This window comes from Entelurus aequoreus, linkage group LG21 (assembly GCF_033978785.1).
Source record: "Entelurus aequoreus isolate RoL-2023_Sb linkage group LG21, RoL_Eaeq_v1.1, whole genome shotgun sequence".
NCBI classification, from domain to species: domain Eukaryota; kingdom Metazoa; phylum Chordata; class Actinopteri; order Syngnathiformes; family Syngnathidae; genus Entelurus; species Entelurus aequoreus.
The window spans coordinates 48,423,973-48,442,991 of record NC_084751.1 but is presented as its reverse complement, the minus strand read 5'-3'; the positions used below and the strand labels follow the sequence as shown (position 1 = coordinate 48,442,991).

General features: G+C 41.4%; 1 protein-coding gene across 1 annotated transcript in view; it reads left to right on the top strand.

Moving 5' to 3' along the window:
* LOC133638791 (ephrin type-A receptor 5) overlaps positions 1–19,019 on the top strand; it is a 192,688-nt gene that overhangs the window by 135,113 nt on the left and 38,556 nt on the right. The window contains exons 6-9 of the mRNA XM_062031743.1: positions 411–535; positions 2,026–2,115; positions 5,193–5,262; positions 8,350–8,452. Of these exons, the coding sequence (XP_061887727.1) occupies positions 411–535; positions 2,026–2,115; positions 5,193–5,262; positions 8,350–8,452 (388 nt within the window). The remainder of the gene's footprint in view (positions 1–410; positions 536–2,025; positions 2,116–5,192; positions 5,263–8,349; positions 8,453–19,019) is intronic.

Sequence of the window (19,019 nt, the reverse complement as noted above, 5' to 3'; positions counted from 1 at the left end):
CAATCCCAGTGACTATCGACATAAAGCACCCGTCTGGATCGGAATGGAATTTTGATCTGAACGTGTGTAATCGGGTCAGAAACTTCCCAATGGCGTCTTTACACCAAGCATTTTTATTCCAGTTAGTCTTTTAACCCGAATAAATATGTCCATGTGCACGTAGCTAATGAGATGTTGTTGGTAAACAATCAAGTCACTTGGTACAGTTTCAGTTCCTATAGCATCCCTACACCTGTCACCTTCAACGACTCTCTTCATGTTGTTGTTGTTGCTGCCTTTTAATCGTGTGTGTGTGTGTGTGTGTGTGTGTGTGTGTGTGTGTGTGTGTGTGTGTGTGTGTGTGTGTGTGTGTGTGTGTGTGTGTGTGTGTGTGCGCGTGTGTGTGTGTGTGTGTGTGTGTGTGTGTGCAGCACCTTCCCCAGTGAGTGTGGTGAGAAAAGGTCATGCGGGGAAGAGCAGCATCACACTCTCCTGGGCCGAACCGGACCGACCCAACGGCATCATCCTGGAATATGAGATTAAGTCTTTTGAGAAGGTACAGTACACATTTTGTATTGTTCTACTTTTCCAACGGGTTGTATCCGGATTTAAAGCGATCACATGTGGAATCTCAGGTTTCTTGGTTGATCATTTCTCCCAAAAGATCCGACAAAAAAGAAAATTGTGAGGAAACTAAAGAAATGTTTTCCCATAAGAAATAATAATGTCAGTCCAATTAATCCATTCAGACACCCAATAGTATGAACACAACACATGTTTAGTAGGGAATCATTATAGTTGAAATGCAAAACAACAATGTAAACATCTCATCAATGACAAGTAAAATGGAGGAATTAACATTTATCATAATAATTTAACATAATCCCACCTCCAAAGACATGCACCTGGGGATAGGCCCCTCCCACCTCCAAGGACATGCACCTGGGGATAGGTTGATTGGAAACCAGCAAACTTATACTAAAAACTAGTTTATTGTTCTTAATGGAAAGGCAACAAGGCAAGTGCTTGTTACTCTCGGGGTCTCCTAGCCGCTCAGGCAAATCATATGGTCTAAAAATGCATTTTTCCATGGATAACATGACATCATCGCGCCAAGTGCGTGCTCTTTCAGTCAATTAGTGCGCAAGGAATATATATATATATATATACGTATATATACAGCCCGGCCCCCAGCCACATTTTTTTAATTGTAATTTTGAAGAATTTACCTGAATGTGCATGAACTATTTCTGTTCAAAATAGTTAGAAATGTTAAATGTTTAAATATTAACTGTCAGTTTACTGTACTGTGCCAACTGTACTACTATATGAGTACCTGTTTTCTATTGTTTCATTGAAAATAAAACAGCAAAGTCCATTTGGCTGTCATCTGTTTTAATTATGAGACACAATTGTGTCAAAGTCATGATTTTTTATTTCATGCTTGAAATACGAAATGATGACTTTAAAAAAGTAGTTTTCTACTTGTGAGTGTTGATGACACAACAGTTGATATTCTAGTTTCAAGCATGTTTTACTCAATATAGCTCATCAAATCTCAGCAACAAGCTGTAATATCTTACTGACATCATTTAGGAGCAAAACACTTCAAACAAGTAAAACACTCTAACATCAAATCTGCTTAGTGAGAAGAATGATCTTATCAGACAGAAAATAAGCAAATATCAGCCTTATTTGACATATTTCATCTTACTTAGATTTCAGGTTTTGCAGTGTAAAAAGATAAGATTTACTTTGACAAAGCTCTTCCCTTAAAGGCAGCAATTTGATGCTTGGGCTGACATCATTGCTCCTGGTTTTCTCCTTGTAAGCAGTCTTTTCTGGGAAGGTCACAATAAAAGGTAGAAGCGGAGAGAAGGAGGCTTGTGGTCAGTGGTTAGCTAATGGCTTCTGGCTAATGGAGTCTTTGTTTAAAGCTGATGAAGTTACATGTGGGAAAGTGATCCTCACACCCGCACAAGAGATGCACTCCAATCCTGCTCAGGAAATCACAGCAGCGCCTTGTCTTGTCTTGGTGTGGCACAGGAGCAGGACTCCAGCTACACCATCATCAAGTCCAGGGAGACGGAGATGGTGGTGGAAGGTCTGAAGCCCTCCTCGGTCTACGTCTTTCAGGTACAAGACTTTCATTCATGCTCATGACCTACAAGACAACGTATGTGCACATCTGTATCTGATTCAGAGTCAGTCCACTTCAATATATGTCAAATATCTTTCAAAATAATAACATTTTGTTATAAGATTTTACAGTGAAAACCCCCAAAAGGGTGTTTCTAAATACAGTGGTGGTCCAAAGTGTACGTACTTGTAAAGAACTTCATGTCATGGCTGTCTTGACTCTACAATCATTTCTACAACTCTTATTTTATCACCAAAAAAATAAGAGGTTAGGGTTAGGGTTTGAGTTTGGGGTTAGGGTTGGAGTTGGGGTTGGGGTTAGGGTTAAGGTTAGGGTTAAGATAAGGCATAAAGCAAAATAGTTGGTTAGGGTTAGGGCTAAGGGGTGGGGTGGGGCGATAGAACAGAGTGAAAAAAGAAGAAGATAAGAAGGGTGTGCACGGTCCGTCTATGGTCCAACGGGCTCGCACTCACGTCTTGTTAAGGGTTAGGGTTAGAACAGGGGTCACCCACGTGGTGCCTGCGGGCACCAGGTAGCCCGTAAGGACCAGATGAGTAGCCCGCTGGCCTTTTCTAAAAAATAGCTCAAATAGCAGCACTTACCAGTGAGCTGCCTCTATTTTTTAAATTGTATTTATTTACTAGCAAGCTGGTCTCGCTTTGCTCGACATTTTTAATTCTAAGAGAGACAAAACTCAAATAGAATTTGAAAATCCAAGAAAATATTTTAAAGACTTGGTCTTCACTTGTTTAAATAAATTCATTAATTTTTTTTACTTTGCTTCTTATAACTTTCAGAAAGACAATTTTAGAGAAAAAATACAACCTTAAAAATGATTTTAGGATTTTTAAACACATATACCTTTTTACCTTTTAAATTCCTTCCTCTTCTTTCCTGACAATTTAAATCAATGTTCAAGTAAATTTATTTTTTTTACTGTAAAGAATAATAAATACATTTTAATTTAATTCTTCATTTTGGCTTCTGTTTTTTCAACGAAGAATATTTGTGAAATATTTCTTCAAACTTATGATTAAAATTCAAAAAAAATATTCTGGAAAATCTAGAAGAAATAATGATTTGTCTTTGTTAGAAATATAGCTTGGTCCAATTTGTTATATATTCTAACAAAGTGCATATTGGATTTTGACCTATTTAAAACATGTCATCAAAATTCTAAAATTAATCTTAATCAGGAAAAATTACTAATGATGTTCCATAAATTATTTTTTTTATTTTTTCAAAAAGATTCGAATTAGCTAGTTTTTCTCTTCTTTTTTTCAGTTGAATTTTGAATTTTAAAGAGTCGAAATTGAAGATAAACTATGTTTCAAAATTTAATTGTCATTTTTTTTCGTGTTTTCTCCTCTTTTAAACCGTTCAATTAAGTGTAAATATCATTAATTGTTAATAATAACATAGCGTTAAAGGTAAATTGAGCAAATTGGCTATTTGTGGCAATTTATTGAAGTGTGTATCAAACTGGTAGCCCTTCGCATTAATCACTACCCAAGAAGTAGCTCTTGCTTTCAAAAAGGTTGGTGACCCCTGGGTTAGAAGGTTAAGGTTAGAGTTAGAAAAAGGGTTAGCAGGACTCCAGCTACACCATCATCAAGTCCAGGGAGACGGAGATGGTGGTGGAAGGTCTGAAGCCCTCCTCGGTCTACGTCTTTCAGGTACGACTCAGACTTAAATAAGACTTTGATTCATGCTCATGATCCACAAGACAAAGGCACATCTGATAATATATGCACATCTGTATCTGATTCAGAGTCAGTCCACTTCAATATATGTTAGGTTAGGTTAGGTATATATGTCCTATATAGAACCCTAACCCTAACCCTAACCCTATTCATAAAGGAACCAAACTTCATGAATGTTTTTTGTGACCAACAAGTATACTTATAGTCTGCAAATGATGTGTTGTTGTTGAGTTTCTGTACTGTCTGGAGCTCGGCAGAGTAACCGTGTAATACTCTTCCATATCAGTAGGTGGCAGCAGGTAGCTAATTGCTTTATAGATGTGGGAAACAGCGGGAGGCAGGGTGCAGGTAAAAAGGTGTCTAATGCTTAAACCCAAAATAAACAAAAGGTGAGTGCCCCTAAGAAAAGGCATTGAAGCTTAGGGAAGGCTATGCAGAACCAAACTACAACTGAACTGGCTACAAAGTAAACAAAAACAGAATGCTGGACGACAGCAAAGACTTACTGTGGAGCAAAGACAATGTGCATCCGAACATGACATGACAATCAACAATGTCCACACAGACAAGAATAAAAACCACTGAAATATTCTTGATTGCTAAAACAAAGTAGATGCGGGGAATATCGCTCAAAGGAAGACATGAAACTGCTACAGGAAAATACCAAAAAAAGAGAAAAAGCCACCAAAATAGGAGCGCAAGACAAGAAGTAAAACACTACACACAGGAAAACAGCAATAAAGTGCAAATAAGTCAGGGTGTGATGTGACAGGTGGTGACAGTACACCTACTTTGAGACAAGAGCTATAGTGATGCATGCTTGGTTATGCTTTAAAGTCATATCCAACAACGACTTTTTACTGTCAACTGAGTTAAGTTTTTGAAGGATTTCTGCTGGTGGTGTGCCTCCACATTTCTGCTGGTGGTGTGCCTCCACATTTCTGCTGGTGGTGTGCCTCCACATTTCTGCTGGTGGTGTGCCTCCACATTTCTGCTGGTGGTGTGCCTCCGTGTTTTTTCAACTTAAACAATGTGCCTTGGCTCAAAAAAGGGTTGACAAACACTGGCCTGTACAGCAAAGCTATGATGTTTTGTTCGTTAGCTTAGCATGAATCGACCTACAGTCGCTTGTTTTTTTTCAGCATCTCCAATGTGCAAAATGTATCAAAGAATGGATACAGTTTGTCCTTCTCAGTATGTCGAGCAGAAGGAGAATATGTTTGTGTTTAAAGGCTGATCTGAGCCCAGGATGTGGTTGTGGCTCGTGCAGCCCTTTGAGACACTCGTCATTTAAGTCAAAATTGATTGATTGATTGATTGATTGATTGATTGATTGATTGATTGATTGATTGATTGATGGTGTGTTGCAGGTGCGAGCCAGGACGTCCGCAGGCTACGGTGCTTTCAGTAGACGTTTTGAGTTCCAGACCAGTCCGTACTGTGAGTCTAAGAACCACACACCTGCACTTGACTCCACACCGCTGTAGAACCACACACCTGCACTTGACTCCACACCGCTGTAGAACCACACACCTGCACTTGACTCCACACCGCTGTAGAACCACACACCTGCACTTGACTCCACACCGCTGTAGAATCACACACCTGCACTTGACTCCACACCGCTCTAGAACCACACACCTGCACTTGACTCCACACCGCTGTAGAACCACACACCTGCACTTGACTCCACACCGCTGTAGAACCACACACCTGCACTTGACTCCACGCCGCTGTAGAACCACACACCTGCACTTGACTCCACACCGCTGTAGAACCACACACCTGCACTTGACTCCACACCGCTGTAGAACCACACACCCGCACTTGACTCCACACCGCTGTAGAGCCACACACCTGCACTTGACTCCACACCGCTGTAGAACCACACACCTGCACTTGACTCCACACCGCTGTAGAACCACACACCTGCACTTGACTCCACGCCGCTGTAGAACCACACACCTGCACTTGACTCCACACCGCTGTAGAACCACACACCCGCACTTGACTCCACACCGCTGTAGAACCACACACCCGCACTTGACTCCACACCGCTGTAGAGCCACACACCTGCACTTGACTCCACACCGCTGTAGAACCACACACCTGCACTTGACTCCACACCGCTGTAGAACCACACACCCGCACTTGACTCCACGCCGCTGTAGAACCACACACCCGCACTTGACTCCACACCGCTGTAGAACCACACACCTGCACTTGACTCCACACCGCTGTAGAACCACACACCTGCACTTGACTCCACACCGCTGTAGAACCACACACCTGCACTTGACTCCACACCGCTGTAGAACCACACACCTGCACTTGACTCCACGCCGCTGTAGAACCACACACCTGCACTTGACTCCACGCCGCTGTAGAACCACACACCTGCACTTGACTCCACACCGCTGTAGAACCACACACCTGCACTTGACTCCACACCGCTGTAGAACCACACACCTGCACTTGACTCCACACCGCTGTAGAACCACACACCTGCACTTGACTCCACGCCGCTGTAGAACCACACACCTGCACTTGACTCCACACCGCTGTAGAACCACACACCCGCACTTGACTCCACACCGCTGTAGAGCCACACACCTGCACTTGACTCCACACCGCTGTAGAACCACACACCTGCACTTGACTCCACACCGCTGTAGAACCACACACCCGCACTTGACTCCACGCCGCTGTAGAACCACACACCCGCACTTGACTCCACACCGCTGTAGAACCACACACCTGCACTTGACTCCACACCGCTGTAGAACCACACACCTGCACTTGACTCCACACCGCTGTAGAACCACACACCTGCACTTGACTCCACGCCGCTGTAGAACCACACACCTGCACTTGACTCCACGCCGCTGTAGAACCACACACCTGCACTTGACTCCACACCGCTGTAGAACCACACACCTGCACTTGACTCCACACCGCTGTAGAACCACACACCTGCACTTGACTCCACACCGCTGTAGAACCACACACCTGCACTTGACTCCACACCGCTGTAGAACCACACACCTGCACTTGACTCCACACCGCTCTAGAACCACACACCTGCACTTGACTCCACACCGCTGTAGAACCACACACCTGCACTTGACTCCACACCGCTGTAGAACCACACACCTGCACTTGACTCCACGCCGCTGTAGAACCACACACCTGCACTTGACTCCACACCGCTGTAGAACCACACACCTGCACTTGACTCCACACCGCTGTAGAACCACACACCCGCACTTGACTCCACACCGCTGTAGAGCCACACACCTGCACTTGACTCCACACCGCTGTAGAACCACACACCTGCACTTGACTCCACACCGCTGTAGAACCACACACCTGCACTTGACTCCACGCCGCTGTAGAACCACACACCTGCACTTGACTCCACACCGCTGTAGAACCACACACCCGCACTTGACTCCACACCGCTGTAGAACCACACACCCGCACTTGACTCCACACCGCTGTAGAGCCACACACCTGCACTTGACTCCACACCGCTGTAGAACCACACACCTGCACTTGACTCCACACCGCTGTAGAACCACACACCCGCACTTGACTCCACGCCGCTGTAGAACCACACACCCGCACTTGACTCCACGCCGCTGTAGAACCACACACCCGCACTTGACTCCACACCGCTGTAGAACCACACACCTGCACTTGACTCCACACCGCTGTAGAACCACACACCTGCACTTGACTCCACACCGCTGTAGAACCACACACCTGCACTTGACTCCACGCCGCTGTAGAACCACACACCTGCACTTGACTCCACGCCGCTGTAGAACCACACACCTGCACTTGACTCCACACCGCTGTAGAACCACACACCTGCACTTGACTCCACACCGCTGTAGAACCACACACCTGCACTTGACTCCACACCGCTGTAGAACCACACACCTGCACTTGACTCCACACCGCTGTAGAATCACACACCTGCACTTGACTCCACACCGCTCTAGAACCACACACCTGCACTTGACTCCACACCGCTGTAGAACCACACACCTGCACTTGACTCCACACCGCTGTAGAACCACACACCTGCACTTGACTCCACACCGCTGTAGAACCACACACCTGCACTTGACTCCACACCGCTGTAGAACCACACACCTGCACTTGACTCCACACCGCTGTAGAACCACACACCTGCACTTGACTCCACGCCGCTGTAGAACCACACACCTGCACTTGACTCCACACCGCTGTAGAACCACACACCTGCACTTGACTCCACACCGCTGTAGAACCACACACCTGCACTTGACTCCACACCGCTGTAGAACCACACACCTGCACTTGACTCCACACCGCTGTAGAACCACACACCTGCACTTGCCTCCACGCCGCTGTAGAACCACACACCTGCACTTGACTCCACACCGCTGTAGAACCACACACCTGCACTTGACTCCACACCGCTGTAGAACCACACGTCATATTGCAAGTGTTTGGGTATTTCTCTCTCTCCTCTGGCAGTAACGGCCACCAGCGAGCGTGCCCAAGCCTCCATTGTTGCCGTGGCGATCACATTGGCGCTGGTCCTGCTGGCCGTGGTGGCCGGGTTTCTACTCAGTGGACGGTAAGGCAAACATTACACGTTAAAATGAACACTTTAAGGCTATAAATTGGTCAAATGAAAGTTTTAACACATTTGTCCACAATAATGAATAACACAATATGTCCGTTCCACAAATGTCAACGCAAAACTTTTTATAGAGCACAATTAAAGTTTAACATGCAATATTAAATACATATAAATGAGGAATGAAATAGATACTTTATTATCTAGTGTTGACTAGGGAGGATGTTTGACAAGAAGTTATCGAGTTCGAGCCCATTATCAAATCCTCTTATCCAACCGATTCCTTATCGATTCTCTTATGGAGTCCAGATAGGTTGTTGTATATGGGAAAAAAACACACAATATTTGGTTTAACAAAAGCTCACTTTTATTTTATAATAAAAAATAAATAAAAAATAAATAAATAAATATTGACTGTTAGCCAAAGTATATTAAGTGGGATTTTTCATAAAAACAAATATATACAGTAACACAAAAACAACCTGTCTCTGTGATCACTATAGGTGTATAAATAATAATATAGTGTTAAATAAAATCAGTCCCCTTGGGCAAAAAACTGAAAATAATACAGCTCTCCAAAAAGTGCACTTCTGCTGCTATTGGAACATCCTCTGACTGCACGTCCTTGTCCTGGAGGGAAAATGAGGGACAGACACAGCATAGAATTAGGGGGAAATTAGCTGAATGTGAAGACTAGGGTGTCTGTTATTAAGTCTTTAGACTTAGACTTAGACTTAGACTTCCTTTTTATTGTCATTCAAATTTGAACTTTACAACACACATAAGAACGAAATTTCGTTACATAAGCTCATGGTAGTGCAGGATAAAAAAGCAATAAGGTGCATATATAAATAAATAAAAATATATAAATAATATATAAATATATATAAAAAAATAATAAATATATATAAATATATATAAGTAAATACATAGATTACTGTACAGATAAATAAATTGCACTTTTTCACATGCGTCCACGTTTATGGATGTATGTTATATTGTCTTTTTTTATTCCAGCGAGTTAATCCATTTTGGGGGGATAGCATTAGTATGTGGAATTAAATGCTGGAATGGATTAAGTAAAGAAGTTCAACATTGTACTGATATGATCCACTTTAAAAGGTTGTTCAAATGAATCGTGCAGAATTATAAGAAATACTTTCAACCTTATTGAAAATAAGATATTCTTCATCTCAGTGTATTAATAATGACTGAATTAATTAATTACACAACTGTTGTATATACTAATTCACAGATGTTATTTTATTATAAAAAGGTCAGTAAATGGTGTATATATTTGTAAACGCTCTGAAGTGGGAAAGGGGTATGATTAAATAAGCTTTACTTCTTCCTACTCCTTTTCGGACATGATGTCAAGTGAAATGATATGATCATGTGATGTGTTATGCTGTAAGTGTGTTCATGTACCAAATAAACTACAGAAATAAAGAAAGCACTAGTTTATTAGCCAGACCTGCAAACTCTGGAGTGGTGTAGGCTACAAGATAACGTTAACGCGATCAGACACATACAAAAAGGCTAACGTTAACGTTACCGTTAGCCACTAACTATGCTTAGGTAACTTTAGTCTAGCAACATTACTGCAGTCCTGGTTGACATAAGAGGTAACCTTATTTCCGCCTAAAGGCTACGAGTGAGCAGATATGGAAATTAACCGGCAACAGTTCACGTTAGTTACTCACCAGCGCTATCACTGGGACTGCAGGTTGAAGCAGAGGAAGAGGGGCGTGCTTCGTCATCTCTGTCGCTGCTTCTCCACGACAACTTTCTCTAACCTTCAGGTTATGTACGGCCTGAACATGTTTCAACATGCTTGTTGTACTTCCCCTCCTTACGTGAGAGCCAAGCCTGGCAATAATTGCAGATAGCCGTTTCCTCGTCGTATTTTTTTGTAAAATGAAGCCATGCTTTGAGGCGTTTTTTCCGGTCCATTGTTGTTGCTGCTTCTGTATCTGCCGCCTAATGACTGAGCTACGTCATTTCCTGGGATGTGCCACAGGGCATTTCCTGTGGGACGGGATTCGTTCCTAGGGATTCGAATAAAGAACCAACTCTTTTTCTTTACTATAGTGGCCTCGATAACGGGAACCGGTTCTCAAAAAGGGATTCGAGTCCATGGAATCGGTTCTTTTCTTATCGAACGGTTCTTTCCTTATCGAACAACCGGGAGAACCGGTTTCGAACATCATCCCTAGTGTTGACTTGTTGTTACTACTTTACTATTTCATAAATTCAACAGTGTTTTTTAGCGTATTTAAAGTAAAAGTTAAAGTAACTTTAATTGTCACACATACACTAGGTGTGGTGAGATAACCACCCTAACCCCCTGGGAGGTGAGGGGAGCAGTGGGCCGCAGCAGCGGCCGCGCCCGGGAATCATTTTTGGTGATTTAACCCCCAATTCCAACCCTTGATGCTGAGTGCCAAGCAAGGAGGTAATGGCTCATTGTTTTATTTACTGCAGGGCCAAATACTGAGAACACGCCCCCCCCAACCCCAATTAAAACATTTTGGGGGGTTTTTCACACTTTTTATTTATGTAAAATTATTTATTTTGTTATACTTTTTTTATTTAAACTTGAATTTGAATTTATGAGAGAGAGATTAGATTTTTGTGCAAAATAACAAATTGGTGCAGTGATATATAAACCGCACCCACTAAATTTTAGAAGAAAAAAAAACGTTGTCCATATATTAGCTGCAGATAAATACTTTGTAAATTAGTTATTTACACAGAAATATTTGGTAAATGTTTACTTACATACCTTAATTGTTTCCAAATGGTGTCTGTAACAGGGCAGTAAAACAGCTGCTCAAACAAAACAGAAGTCACGGTCATGGACCCAATAGCTGCGCAAGCTAGCTCTCCAATCAGCTAAACAGACTCAATAACTCCACCGTGACGTTTTGGTGAATTTACTGACAAATTAGTGAAATTAAAATAATAGAAAAAGAATGTCATTGTAAGTTGACAATACTAACACAGACACTCGTAAACGTGTTAGTATATTAGCTAATGATGCTAGCTTGATTACATGACGATAGCACGTACAAATATGCATGAAAAAAACCCTCAGACAGACATCACACATGGGACACTTTAGTAAGTATGAATTGTTTTAGTTCTATTGTAAAACTTACAAATGTTGGACTTGTTTCTTCAGCATTGTCCACACCTTTAAGTCAGGACTTTGGGAAGGCCATTCTAAAACCTTCATTCTAGCCTGATTTAGCCATTCCTTTACCACTTTTGAGGTGTGTTTGGGGTCATTGTCCTGTTGGAACACCCAACTGCGCCCAACCTCCGGGCTGATGATTTTAGCTTGTCCTGAACAATTTGGAGCTAATCCTCCTTTTTCATTGTCCCATTTAAAGCAATAGTGGCAGCAAAACAGGCCCAGAGCATAATACTACCACCACCATGCTTGACGCTAGGAATGGTGTTCCTGGGATTAAAAGCCTCCAAACACATTGCTGGGTATTGTGTCCATTTTTAGTTCCATCTGACCACAGAACTTTCCTCCAGAAGGTCTTATCTGTGTCCATGTGATGTCAGCTGGCCACCACTGAGTTACAGTAGTCCAGCCCAGATGCGATACAGGCATGGATTAGTGATACAGGCATGGATTAGTGTGATAAAGTGTTTCCTGGAAAGAAGGTTTGTAACCTTGGCCGTCATTGCTTCAGCTCCCATCTTTGTTCTGCTAACCTGCTAAGTTGCTGCTTGATGATTGTGAGGCCAGTCTTTACTCAGCTGATTAGTCCTCAGTCAGGGCGTTGAACTTATGTTGTTTCTATAAAAGGTCGGTGAGGAGCGACGCATCCATCACGTGGCAGGTGGGAACACGTCCACTGTGGAGGTCACGCCCAGCAGCTGCTGCTGTTTTAGTGTCAGGGTCAGCTTCATGAATGTCATTGCTGCTTCTTCTGCAATATGCTGAGTCTGCAGCGTGTCGCACCTGTCTGGACAGGTAGCAATTAGTCTATTTATGGCTGCTCCTCTCATTGTTGTGTATCCATCCATCCATCCGTTTTCTACCGCTTATTCCCTTCGGGGTGGCGGGGGGGCGCTGGAGCCTATCTCAGCTACAATCGGGCGTAAGGCGGGGTACACCCTGGACCAGCAGTCCTAAATGGATGTCACTTCTCACAGCAACTTGGAGAGGGCGCAATGAAATCATGCCCTTCTAGTTGACTGCCTAGATGGCCGACCTCAGAAGTGTGAAGTCAATTATATTTATATAGCGCTTTTCTCCAGTGACTCAAAGCGCTTTACATGGTGAAACCCAATATCTAAGTTACATTTAAACCAGTGCGGGTGGCTAAAGTGTAGGACACAATGGCAGTGACTAGGATGGCAGAAGCAGGGGATCGAACCTGGAACCCTCAAGTTGCTGGCAAGGCCGCTCTACAAACTGAACTGTAGACAGACTAAATATGAACTAAAAACATCATGTTTGATGTTACATATACTTTGTTTATATCTATTATTAACTCATTTTCTGGACTATAAACCATACTTGCCATCCCTCCCGTTTTTAGCGGGAGAATCCCGGTATTCAGCGCCTCTCCCGACAACCTCCCGGCAGAGATTTTCTCCCGACAAACTCCCGGTATTCAGCCGGAGCTGGAGGCCACGCCCCCTCCAGCTCAATGCGGACCTGAGTGGGGACAGCCTGTTCTCACGTGCGCTTTCCCACAATATAAACAGCTTGCCTGCCCGAAGACGTCATAACATCTAGGGCTTTTATAGAGTGCACAACTGCGCACACAACAAGGAGACGAAGCAGAAGAACGAGGAAATTACAGACATGGCGGTCGAAATGATATACTCATCATGAACGAAGAAGTTAAACAGGACAATACTGCCATCTAATGGATAGCCACTGGAACATTGAAATTCAAGTATTTTTTTTTTTTCAATGTAAATAAAATAAAAATAAAAAAATATATATATAGCTAGAATTCACTGAAAGTCAAGTATTTCATACATATATATATATATATATATATATATATATATATATATATATATATATATATATATATATATATATATATATATGTATATGCAATATATATGAAATACTCGAGTTGGTGAATTCTAGCTGTAAATAACCACGCCCCCAACCACGCCCCCCGCCCCAAACAACCCCACCCCCCCACCACCTCCCGATATTGGAGGTCTCAAGGTTGGCAAGTATGCTATAAATTGCTACTTTTTTTCCCACGCTTTGAATCCTGCGAGTTAAAAAACTGCGCGGCTAATTAATGGATTTTTCTTCGCCGACGGCCATATTGTTATTGTATTCAACAATTACCGTATTTTTCGGACTATAAGTCGCAGTTTTTTTCATAGTTTGGTGCGACTTATACTCAGGAGCGACTTATGTGTGAAATGATGAACACATTAGCGTAAAATATCAAATATTATTATTGATCTCATTGACGTAAGAGACTAGACGTATAAGATTTCATGGGATTTAGCGATTAGGAGTGACAGATTGTTTGGTAAACGTATAGCATGTTCTATATGTTATAGTTATTTGAATGACTCTTACCATAATATGTTACGTTAACATAGCAGTTGGTTATTTATGCCTCATATAATGTACACTTATTCAGCCTGTTGTTCACTATTCTTTAGACATTTTAAATTGCCCTTCAAATGTCTATTCTTGCTGTTGGCTTTTAGCAAATACATTTCCCCCAAAAATGCGACTTATACTCCAGTGCGACTTATGTATGTTTTTTTCATTCTTTATTATGCATTTTCGACCGGTGCGACTTATACTCCGGTGCGACTTATACTCCGAAAAATACGGTACATTTCATAAAACGCCACTAGAGACACTGAAAAGGTGTGTTGTTGTTTCTGCTATGGTGCTATCTTTTAGACGCGTTCGCTCACTGCAGGTTTTGCGGCTTCCTGTTTAGTGCCTTGAACCAGAAATATAACCGACCATAGTATAGAATCTGCTCGAAAGGATTATTAATTCATCCCTCCAAGCAACGTTTATAAGTTTTACAATATAACTAAAACAATTCATACTAAAGTGTCCCACGTGTGATGTCTGTAGGAGTGTTTTCATGCATATTTGTACGTGTTATCGTAATATAATTAAGCTAATGTCCTTAGCACTAGCTAATATGCTAACACATTTACAAAAGTCTGTGTTAGTATTATTAACTTAAAATAGCATTCTTTTTGTATTGTTTCACTTTCGTATATTCACCAAAATGTCACGGTGGAGTTTTTCAGTCTGTTTAGCTGATTGGGGAGCTAGCTTGCGCAGCTAATGGGTCCATGACCATGACTTCTGTTTTGTTTGATCAGCCGTTTTACTGCCTTGTTACAGGCACTGTTTGGAAACAATTAAGGTATGTAAATAAACATTTACAAAATATTTTGTACTGGTATACATCTGTGGCTTACAGTCCAGTGTGGCTAATATATGTACTGCATATATGTATATATGTACAAATATTTCCTCTAAAATTTGGGGGGTACTGCTTGAACACCAGTGCGGAAAATACGGTATTTAAATTGAGATGAACTCTAGTTCATCAACATTTGAAAGTAATAAAGACTCAAACAAACAAACAAACAAACTAATAAAGACTCAAACAAACAAACAAACAAAGTAATAAAGACTCAAACATGCTTTTTCCCTCCTTGCAAAATGTTTATAGAAGGTTTGGTGCAAATATCGCATGGAGAGTCTTTGTCTAAAGCAGTGAAGAAGTCGCACATGATTGACGCCATGTTTGTTTACAATGAGTTACGGCGAGTTGTTGATGAGCGCTTGATCCGCTCACCTTGACCCGCCTACTGCACAGTATGACTCATCTCAAAATGATCACATTGTGTTTTTATGTAGGGAATGAATTATTTTGGCAACATTCCTGGGTAAGTCTCACGTGAGAGGAAGGCGGGGGCGGGGAGGGTTAATCCATTTGCAATGAACTCTGCTGAAAATGATAGAAAGTGGTACTCTACATAGCAACTGACGCTGTGGTCAAAGTTGGAATTTCCACAAAACACCCCCCTCCCCCCCCTCTAGATTTGTCACGTTTCATGTGTCAGGTAAACCGTGACAAATGGGGCCATAGGACTCCCCTTGTGGTGTGTGGTTGCTAATACATCCTAATAAGATGATATTTTTCAACACAAATCCTAAGGCTGAAGTTTAATGAATGGTGTTGACTTGTGCTTTTATAGTTAAAGATATTTTTTGACTGCAATGTTTTTTTGTTGTGTTTTTTATTGTTGATTATAAATTGTTTATGTCATTGTTGGAAAAACACAATGAATTTTCTCCAGAACCTTTACCGTTTAAATACTGTTACATGAGTGAATGTTTACTTCTTTACCCCAAATATGTTGGTGTCATTTGGAGTGTGAGTGGGAACTAATACAACATAAGAGGAAGAATATGTGCACAAAGATGGCAATGTGTGTGTGTGTGGGGGGGGGGGGGGCAATGGAGCCAGGCCCAAAAATGCAATTTGGGGCACACAACCCCCCCGACATCCACTGATGTCCCCCAGGCAGCCCTCCACTGTCCACACTACACACACACTGACTTACAAACACACACACACTACACACACACTGACTTACAAACACACACACTACACACACACTGACTTACAAACACACACACACACTACACACACACTGCCATAGAAACACACACACTACACACACACTGCCATAGAAACACACACACTACACACACACTGACTTACAAACACACACACACTACACACACTGATGTAGAAACACACACACTACACACACACTGACATAGGAACACACACACTACACACACACTGACATAGAAACACACACACTACACACACTGACATAGAAACACACACACTACACACACACTGACTTACAAACACACACACACTACACACACTGACGTAGAAACACACACACTACACACACACTGACATAGGAACACACACACTACACACACACTGACATAGAAACACACACACTACACACACACTGACATAGAAACACACACACTACACACACACTGACATAGAAACACACACACTACACACACACTGACATAGAAACACACACACTACACACACGCTGCCATAGAAACACACACACTACACACACACTGACGTAGAAACACACACAGTACTCACACACTGACATAGAAACACACACACACTGCCATAGAAACACACACACTACACACACACTGACATAGAAACACACACACTACACACACACTGCCATAGGAACACACACACTACAAACACACTGCCATATAAACACACACACTACACACACACTGACATATAAACACACACACTACACACACACTGACATAGAAACACACACACTACACACACACTGACATAGAAACACACACACTACACACACGCTGACATAGAAACACACACACTACACACACACTGACATAGAAACACACACACTACACACACACTGACATAGAAACACAAGTGTAGACACACTAACATGCAGTGATGCATGTCTGCATAAGTTAACATGCGCACACACACACACACACACACACACACACACACACACACACACACACACACACACACACACACACACACACAGGAAGTAGGAAGGCCAAGTGGGCCACTGGACACACTCAGACCCCTTGACTCAACACATCCGGAAAACTAGACACCCCCAGGCAGATGCATATGAAACACACACAAACACACGCGCGCGCACACACACACACACACACACAAACACACACACAATCAAGTTGCCCACATCAAACCTTTTTCTCCAAACCTTTCAATGATGGTGGCAGGATGTTGAACAACACAAGTGTGACTCTCATATGTCACACACATAAGAAGGAGCTTTAAGACTCATGTTGGCACTAAAAGTATCTTTTCTTCATCACATACATTATAAATGTGTTTGGATCACCAAAAATAGCCTTCAAGTGTCATGATGTGTGTGTGTGTGTGTGCGTGTGTGTGTGTGTTTTTTTTTGTGTGTTCTTGTATTTCTACTCTTCTTGAGACATCAAGAAGGAAAAGTACCTTCCATATGAGGAGGTGTGAACAAGTTAGGACATAAATCATGGTCCCAATACGGAAAACCATTGCATCTAATAGAGAATGTCTCATTTGCACCCCCTGGTGGTGAAATCTATCAAAATTAGGGTGAGCTCAAAAAGGAGGGATTTTTCAAATTGACTGTGTCAGTTTTAAAAGTCCTCCCCCTCTGGTCAACATATGAAATGACAAGTGTGCGTAAAACTTTGAAGTGCTGCCCCTCTGGCCAACATGTGTAATAACAGGTGTGTGTAAGAAATTGAAATGGGCCCCCTTTGGCCAAAATGTATTTAAAAAAAAAAAAGGTTTATAGAGACATACTGTAATAACTTGAAGTAAATAATGAAGATTAAAAACCAATTACAAATAAAAGATCAAAAATAAATAAAAGCAGTCTTTTTCTCACAATGTGTCAACTTTGTTCTTATAAAATTGGGAACAATTTCTCATATTCTTTATGTTTCTGTAATATTGCAATATTTTCTTTTCAATGCAAAAATGGTGACATTTGTCATATAAAATTATGACTTATCACAATATTGCCATTTTTTTGTTATTCTTGTAAAATATTAAAATTATGAGTTTTGTCATAATTTTGCCGATTAAAATTCCAATTATTATTACGCTGTCAAAATGTTAAAAGTTTTCTTATACAATTGTGACTTTTGTCGAGTAAAATTACGACTCTTTTCATAAAATTGCCAAAATGTTTAGCTTTTCTTGTAAAATCGCGACTGTTATTGAGTAGACATCCAACTTGTATCATAACATTGCACAAATATCCAGTTTATCTTGTAAAATTTGGACTTGCGTTGAGTAAAATGACGACTTTTATTATAATAGTGCCAAAATTCCAAGTTTTTCTTGTGAAATTGTGACCTTTCTCTTGTGAAAATCCAACTCATTTTTCACAACAAGCTTTTTTATATTTGCATAGTATGTAAATATTATTATTATTATTAATTTATATTGTTATTATATTATTAACGTTTCCGCACATGCTCCGCCCACAGGCGACGCGTGGACCACGCCTCCTCCACAGAGGGATTTTTCACATTGGCTGTGTGTCGCTTTTAAAAGTGCTCCCCCTCTGGTCAACATATGAAATAACAAGTGTGTATAAGGAATTGAAATGTGCCCCCTTTGGCCAAAATTAATTTCAATAAATAAATATGTATATAGAGACATACTGTAATAACTTGAAGTAAATAATGAAGATTAAAAACCAATTATAAACCAAAAATTCAACAACAACAAAATGAACTTAAAAGCAGTCTTTTTCTCACAATGTGTTGACTTTTTCTTATAAAATTGGGAACATTTTCTCATATTCTTTCTGTTTCTGTAATATTGCAATATTTACTTGTAAAATTATTACTTTTTTATGTAAAATTATTACTTTTTAATGCAAAATGCTGACATTTGTCATATAAAATTCTGACTTTTATCACAATATTGCCAATGTTGTT